This window comes from Patagioenas fasciata, chromosome 11 (assembly GCF_037038585.1).
Source record: "Patagioenas fasciata isolate bPatFas1 chromosome 11, bPatFas1.hap1, whole genome shotgun sequence".
Classification (NCBI taxonomy): Eukaryota; Metazoa; Chordata; class Aves; order Columbiformes; family Columbidae; genus Patagioenas; species Patagioenas fasciata.
This window is the reverse complement of record NC_092530.1, coordinates 21,549,798-21,558,092: the sequence shown is the minus strand read 5'-3', so window position 1 is coordinate 21,558,092 and position 8,295 is coordinate 21,549,798. Positions and strand designations below refer to the sequence as shown.

General features: G+C 45.5%; 1 protein-coding gene across 11 annotated transcripts in view; it reads left to right on the top strand.

Moving 5' to 3' along the window:
* Positions 1-1,025: 1,025 nt before the first annotated feature.
* MAP7D3 (MAP7 domain containing 3) overlaps positions 1,026-8,295 on the top strand; it is a 43,903-nt gene continuing 36,633 nt past the window's right edge. For all 11 annotated transcript variants that reach the window (XM_065846470.2, XM_065846464.2, XM_065846468.2 and 8 more), the window contains exon 1: positions 1,026-1,280. In XM_065846470.2, coding sequence (XP_065702542.1) covers positions 1,193-1,280 — 88 coding nt within the window. In that variant the 5' untranslated portion in view covers positions 1,026-1,192. The remainder of the gene's footprint in view (positions 1,281-8,295) is intronic.

Below are 8,295 nucleotides of genomic sequence, written 5' to 3'. Positions count from 1 at the left end.
CAGGACTTAACACCCAGCCCTGTCGCAAGCCAGTGAGCACTAAGTCGTGCAGTGGGTGCAACCCAACTCGTACATTTGTGGCTGTTTTCCTTTGAATCCAGTGAACCTGAGCTTTTTTAAGACTGATGTATCCCAGGATGTGCTTCATCTTCCAGCCACGGTCACTCAAGCCAAGTGAATTATCTGAGTGTGCAGAGGAGGCAACAAAGCTGGTGAGGGGCCTAGAGCACAAGTGTGATGAAGAGCATCTGAGGGACCTGGGGCTGTTCAGCCTGGAGAACAGGAGCTGAGGGGCAACGTTATCACTGTCTGCAACTGCCTGAAAGGAGGTTGTAACATGGAGGGTGTTGGTCTCTTCTCACAAGTAGCAAGTGATAGAACAAGAAGAAATAGCCTCAGGTTGCACCAGGTGGGGTTTAGATTGGATATTGGGAAAAAATTATTCCCCGAAAGGGGTGTCAGGCATTGGAACAGGCTGCTCTGGGAAGTGGTGGAGTCACCATCTCTGGAGGGGTTTAAAAGGCGTTTAGACAAGGTTCTTATGGACATTGGTTTAGTGCCAGAGCTGGGTTATGGTTGACTCGATGATCCTGAGGGTCTCTTCCAAATGAAATGATTTTATGATTCTCTCTTTGAGAGCTCCCCATCAGCAGGCGATTCATCATCATCGTCAATGGCGGGGCAACGCTTGCAGTTACGACCAAACCACGGTCCCGTGGGGTCGCTGAGAGCCGGCACCGTCCCGCTCGCACCCTGGCACTGTACTTGCTCTGAGGGGCCCAGGGTGCTGTGGTCCCCAGGCTCAGGCCGGCTCCCGTGGAGCGGCCGTTTCCAACGGCTTCGCCGCCCCTTCCCGCGGGCGCTCAGCACCCGCCGCCCCAGGCGGCCGACAGAGGAAAGCGGGAGAAAGCGCCTTTCGCGCCATCGCCGCCCGAACTCCTCCGCAAAGGGGGCAGCCCCGGGCCTCGCTACGCCCCGGCACGACAAGCCCCGCCCGGCCGCGCTCTACTCCGACGGGCCGGCGAGCGGCCAGGCTGACTGGGCTCTGCGAGGGGCCGGCGACCGGCGGGCGGCCGGTGCTGCCCTGCCCTGCCCTCCCCCGCGGCGGCGCTGCCGGGCGGTGCGGAGCCTGCGCACTGCGCTCCCGCGTCCCCTTCTGCCCGGCCGGCAGTCGCGCGTCCCGGCGCTGAAGATGGCGGAGGGCGGCGGCGGCGCGGCCCCCCCCTCCTGCTCTTCCTCCTCCTCCTCCTCCTCCTTGAAGGGGCTGCGGGAGCAGATGGGTGAGAGCCGGCGGCGCGGCCCCGGGCCGGGAGGAAAATGGGGGTGAGGGGGTTTGTCCCGGTCTGGAGACCCCCGTGCTCCGGCGGCCCAAGGGCACTGGTGGGGCCCGGTGCCACCCCCCGCTCGCCTTCCGCCCCGCAGCACGGCCGGCCGCTTTCCCGGGGCGGGGGGAAGGGGCAGCGGGTGTGCGGCCGCCGCAGGCCGCTGGGCTTTGTGTCCGGCTGAGGGAGAGGCGCCGCTCCCGCCTCCCGCGCTGCCCGGCCCGGGCGGGTCTGTGGGGCTGCGGGGCGTCCTGCCCGCCCCCCGAGGCGTTAGTTGCTGACTCGGGACCTCTCGCAGCTCGTAGCCAGCAGCAGGGGCGGCTGCAGGATGGCTCGGTTGCACGGATCGCCCATTTTTCACCACTTCTTGACGGGCTGAACTTCTCGGTTTCTCTGGTGCTGGCAGCTATTGCGGATGGCTCGTCCCAGCGATGGGTCTGGTGACTGCCCCGAGTGTAGAAGGCAGAGACAGTGGCCTTGATTCTTAATCAAAGATTTAATAATGCCTTGATTTTTTTTACTGATGTCTTAAGAGGGCTAAAGAAACTCTCCTTTGATTTAGTCCTCGGGTGTTCTTATGTGCCTATTTATACTGAAGGTCCTTAATAATATCATACTCTGAAATGTGCATGCATGATGCATGTTCCAAGCATAATTCCATGGCACATCTCCACACGTTAGCTTTGTAGGGGAGCCATTAGAAAAGGTAAATATTTTCTTATCGCAGACTGAAAAAAAATAAGCAAAGAAAAACGTGTTTTAATCTAAACTAACTAACTTGGACTATGTACAAAAGCTACTCTGACAACCTCTCGCTTGATTGTTTTAAATGTACCTGTGTAATTGCATAAAGAAGGGTGCTGGCAAAAGGTCCTGAATGCACAACTCTCATCTGGCAGCATTCTTCAGTGTGTAGTGTGTCAGAAATACTACTTAATTACTTTTTATTTCTCTTTCAAAATTAAGACAATCTAGTGCTCCAGAAGGATAACGATCTGCCAAAAGATAGTGCTTCTCACCTGCACAAACCATGTCTGTTTGATCCTCCTCCTCGCTGCTAGAACTGCTGAATTTTCTTTTGTGTGCTGGATGCTTTAAACTGTGGTTCCGAAGTTTTTCTAAATCAGAGGGCACTCACGTTTGCTGACAGCTGTCATGACCTAGATTGAGTCCCAAAGCCAGAGGTGGAATGTTCCTGGAAGCAGGTAGCTCCATCTCTCTTTACATATGCACATGTTCCAATGTGCACATCATGTTAAAAAAACAAAACCAAACAAAACCCTTACTACATCCTGGAAAGGCTAGACCTTGATTTTTTTTTCCCTGGGGGGGTAGAAGTCACTGAACCAGAATCTAAACTTCAGTTTACATAGAATGCATTTTTTAGCAGTTATGTGCTAGAAGATGAACTCATTGCTAATGAGAATTGAAGCAATACTGCCTGTGAATGCACAGGCCACTGCGGTTCTGCTCCTGACTTCTTGTCAGCAGCACTCCCTCGCTCCCTGGGGAAAGCAAATGATGTTTAGAAATCATCCTTGCAAGCCAGTGGTTAACAGTGGAATTTGCAAGATAATTGCCACTGTAGTTGCTGATGTTTGGAGAAGTCCTGAGCAGCAACGAAGTCTGATACCGAAGTCTGATACTGCCGCTGTTTGAAGAAGACGTAGAGAAAAAAATGGACAAGGAGGAGGAACCTCTTTTGGTCCCAAGCTACCGTCTGGCAGGTTTGGAAAGGGATGTAACTTTCTGCCTTTCTAAGCCCAGCTGGCTGCATGGGGAGCTTCTCAGTTCCAAAGTACCTGCTAACTAGAAAACTTGCACCAGTTTATGCTGGTTTTTGGGCAGTTGTGTACTTTGCCACCTTCATCAATCGACAGCAAACATCTATAAAAAATAAATACAGTGCTGTGAATACCTCCAGTCCTTTGCCAATGAACTTGTGGTTGGGAACCACACATTTGAGGCCAATAAATATAAATGGGCGGCATCTTGGTGAGAAACCACAGCTCCTTCTGATAGTCCAGCTAGGAGGTATATATACCTTTTGTATAGATGCCTTTTGTGGGTCCTTATTACAAGACACTGTTGCGTTCTGCCCTGTGTTACCAGCCTCTTGATACTGGTTTGATCTATGGCTGGTTGGTCATTGTTAGTCATTTTAGGCCTTGAAAGTGTAAAATCCCGTGGTGCTGCTTGTTGCTAACTTTTGTACCATTGTGATAAGTTTAGACAGAATATTTTTCTTGCCAATTCAAGCTAGTGTTGAGGTAAGGAAAAGGTGTTTCTCTTTCTTTGGGTATCATCATTAAGATTCTGCAGGCAAAATCATGCCAACTGTGTCAGTTCTACGATTCCTTTGTAATAATCTGCTCTTGCACACCTGTCCAGTCTCCCTTCCTTTGGGTGGACAACAAAAGCAGAACTTGCTACTACAATTAGAAGCTAGTTAACATGTTTATCTGTGATGCATGAACGTTATTTCACATTAGAAATTAATTGTGATTGTACATTGTAACACAGCAGTGCATAAATGGCAGTTTTTTACTCCATTCTTGGGATCTGTACTTGCTGCTGTCATCCCTCAGGGATAAAGAGGAATTTTTTTGCTCCTAATACCATAAGCGGTGCTGAGCTTGTTAAGATTTGAGAAGAGGAGCATAGACAGTTACTTGTGGTTTACCCAGTAAGTGAGGTTTTTCTTGAGTGGTATAGATAATCAGAATGAATATATATATATAATTTAAGCTGTTGTAGCCTACATTTGTTGTTTTATCTTCATTTTCACGGCAATACTAAAACCTCCTATCCTGTCTTTTGTAGTATCTGTGGTAGAGATTGTGTATTTCCTTTTGCCAGAGCTTGACTTCATTGTTGCTAGGATTTCCACCAACTTATAGAATCACTTCTGTGAAGGTTGTTTAAAACAGTATATTAAAATGCTGTATGTATATTTTCCTTTCCAAGATCTAGAGGATCTTTTAGGAAACCTGTCTCAGGACATGGGACAAAAATGAAGTGTCTTTTCCAGCAAATCTAGTTGCAGGCGTAATTCCCATGACCTGTGTGGCCAGGCCAAATTTTGTCGGAAGTTGTCTAATAAAATAACAGCTTCACTCTGTCTACTCAGTTGTTCTTCCCTGTGTAAGTGACACTGTCTGGCTTTGTCTGTCTTGCTTGGAGCACAGTTCCTGGTAACTTCTTTACCAAACAAGAAGACACAGAATTGGCGTGAAAAGAAGGCTGGATGGATAACAAATAGTGAAACTTCATTGCTCAAGCAAGTACCAAGGAGCATGTGCAGATTTGTCTGGTCTCTAGGTAATAGTTATAAAACGTAACTTAAAAACACAGGTTCGTACCAACACCTATGGAAGCATTAGAGAACCCGTTGGCAATCTTGGTGGCAGAGTCGCACAGCAGAAGCTGGTGAGCACTGTCTAGAGAAAAAGATTTGGAATCCAGAAGTATTTGTCAGTTGGACAACCAGTGACCTCTGTGTCAGAACTGCTTGCTGGGAGAAATAATTGACTTTTGAATTTGGATCCTTAAAAACCTTAGGGATTTACAAAGCGATTGTGAGCAGAGGTGGGCTTCAAAACTCCTTTGGGAAGCAGTAACACAAGGAAACATTTGCCAGGTTTCTGACAGCATGGGGGTGTTACAGCAAAGGCATCTTCAGTGTTCGGTTGTGGTTTGTCCTGGTGGTATTTGTACAAATCACTCACGCACGTTCCATCTGTGGAGCAAAGGCGACCCAGTGACCTGGGCATTCAACTGCTGGTCACTAGATCTGGCTTCAGCTTCTTGTTTTGTCAAACCCCTGCTAACTTTGGAGAAGGTCTTTAAGGTTTTTCCATGATTTTTTTTCTCTGCATGGAAGTAGCGTTGACACTGCTTTACAGAGTGCCGAGGTGATAAATGCAAAGAACTGCACAGAAATTGGATTTCATGTAGTTCCCAGTGCAGAGAGAGAACGTTCCCAAGCTGGGCTGAGTACTTAATGTAATTGTAACGGCTATGAGCCCTAATTTCATTTGCTTCTTGTTTGTGGAAATGCAATAGTACGGAGTAGGGATAATTTCATGGTGATTCATAAAGATGTATGCTGTTTATTAGGCACTTAACATTTTTAAGAATACGTCCAATTGTATGTGATTTATAAAAAAGGGTTTTTTCTAATTTAAAACGAAATTATTGAGCTTTCTCCAAATGTATTCAAGAAATATATTCTTCTAGCTGTAACAAAAAGAGATCAAAACTATATGCATATACAGCATGTTTTGGAAATTTTGTATACAGATTGTTCCATTCTCTACGTATGTCCTCATGTGTTAAAATTACAAAAGGTAAATTTGGATTCCATGCTTCAGTTCAGATGGAAGTACTAAACAAATAAGGACTTGCAAGGATCACAGCTCTAATGGTGAGAGCCCAGAGATATTGTGGCTTGTGCTGTCCGAGTGCGCACAGCCTCCAGATGTGACTAGAATAAGAACTGCTGCTTCTTTATACACTTGTGCTTTTCAAAAAGAAAGCGGATAGGAATATTTAAAGTAATGATATGCTATTATTCTCAGGTTTTGAAAGCGATTTAAGAAGAAAAGCACTGGGTTACTATGAGATAAATGGAAGAAATACTCTGGGTTAGTCATAATCATAGTGGTATCAAATGCTGCTGTCTGTCTCTAAACTTGATTCAATAACTGGAGGTGCTTACAGTCCTGTTGTGAAAGCATACCCTGATATATGCAATTCTGAGCATGCAATTTTAATGACTTCTCTCAATATGACTTATCAGATGATAAGTGATACTTCAAAAACAAACTGGGGATTTCAAGTTCCTGCCACAAATAAATTAGCACCGTTTAGCTTCCAATTATGCAGCTTGCAGCCAGGTAATTCCTAATCGATTATATGCTTTCAATGTATTTGCACTTTCCCATCCAATAATTAAAAATGTTGTAGATGCTGGTGATTGACTTGTTTGAAGTGAGGGATTCAGGGAAGAACAATCAGATGTTGCTCCAGGTGTTTTTGTTTGGCAGAGCAGCCTCAGGTGCCCTGCGCAACACCTCAGCCGCCCGCCCTGTGCGCCCGTGGTGTTCGCAGTGTGTGGAAATCCACACAAGCATTTGCTTTTCAGGAAGCCAAGCCAGGCTGTTTGACATTTGTTTTCTTCTAAATGATTTTAATTTTTCAGTCAGTTTTGAACTGCTGCTTTCTCAGTGAAGGATCCACAGCTGAAGTTGCCTTTGAACAAAACAGTTACCACTGGCCATGCTCAGAATGCTTCTGTCTTTCTTTGTAGTGTTTTTTACCTTCATAATTCATAGAGAACTTTTAAAATACAGGGTTATGAGCACTTAACTGGCTCTTAATTTACAGACACCATCTGTTTAAATGCACTGACCTGAATCTCAGGAGGGAGCAAGATACTGTAGTGGCCAGTGAATTGCCTTCTCTGGGCAAGTGTTTTAGAGCTTCCAAGTGTTAAAATTCCTCTCCCAAGTCCAAGAATGATTAGACGCAATAATATAGAAGTCATGTAGAGATCTTTATACTTAAATAAATGTATTCTGTTAAATTGAAAGTTTATGCTCTGCTTAGTTTTGGCAAGAGGATTTCTTAAAGGAAGGTAATTTTGCAGCACAGTGTTCATCAGTGATACGTAAGTTGTGTTCTGGACATTCAAAACCAAGGACGGTCGTCTCCATACCAGCTCAGCAAGTGTCACCTTACTCACTTTCACATTTTTCTGAAAGGCTTTTCTGGCAATACATGGTGAATTAAGCAAAAACATCGTCTATTTGCTTCTTTTGCCCGTTTATCCTGCTCGGGTTTTCACACCCGTTTGTCGTTTTTCTCTTACCCATTCTTTAAGCACTTCAGGGAACGGACTGATTCATGATTACTTTGCTGGGGTCTTACATGACTTGCAATTGAATGCCTCAGAGCTTTCATTTTTTAATTAGTTAGGTTAAGAAAACCTGCAGTTTAATTCCTTTTACATTGCGTACCACTGTGTTCTGCTCTAGCAGTCAGTTCGCTACCTTAAACACTCTGTGGACCTGCTGGTGTCTTAAAACACTGTTCTGGTGCATGGTGGTATTGAGTGATTTGAGTCTAGAGACTGGTCTCAAGGGGTAAATGCCAACATATTCCTTCCTCTTCTGAAGCAGAGGCAGTGTTTGAATGAACTGTGGAGTTGCCGTGAGAAATTCATCAAGTGTAAAAGGCAAAAGCAGTAGTTTTCACTGCTATCATGTGAAGGAACTATTATCCTTCTATCTAAAGAAAGCTCAAAATGCTGTTTTCACAGGGTTTGTCTCAAGTTAGTTGTGACTTGTAGTGCTAGGCTGTGTTCTTTGCTGGCATTGTTTGGGCCAAGCGTATTAAACAATAGCCAGCCTGCAAAGAAGAGGACAAAAGCATTTTCAAGAACATGCTTCAGCAAGCAAAAGAAAGCAGGCTGCTCAGGAAAGGGGGAAAGAAGTTTGCTGATTTCCAGTGTTAGGAACAGTGCAATATGAAACAAAGAAATCATACAATGGGGAAAACAGATGTGAAAAAGGAGAAGAGAGCAGGAGTTGTCTTGAAGTTATTTTTGTAGTGACCATGCAGGATTGTGAGCAGGAGTCAGCTTAAGGGCAGCCTCCAGAGCTGGAGTAAAGCAGAGGTAGCTGATTTCTATCTCTCTGACTTCTGCTGATGCTTGAGCTGGAATTACAGTAGCAACTAAACTGCTCAGAGTAGGTTAGAAGTGGGACTGCCCTAACATCTGTTAATCCAGTCCAATGTGAGGGGCAAAACACATTAAATTTTTTCCTAATGTTCTTCGGGAGCCTGAGGCACTGGAAAGTGTTGGTAAAGAGAGAAAATGATCTGTACAGCAGAGTGGGGACTAGTAATCTTCCACTCTGTATTTAAAACTCCTCCATTTTGCCTTTTTGGTGCTGTAGCTGTAAAATCT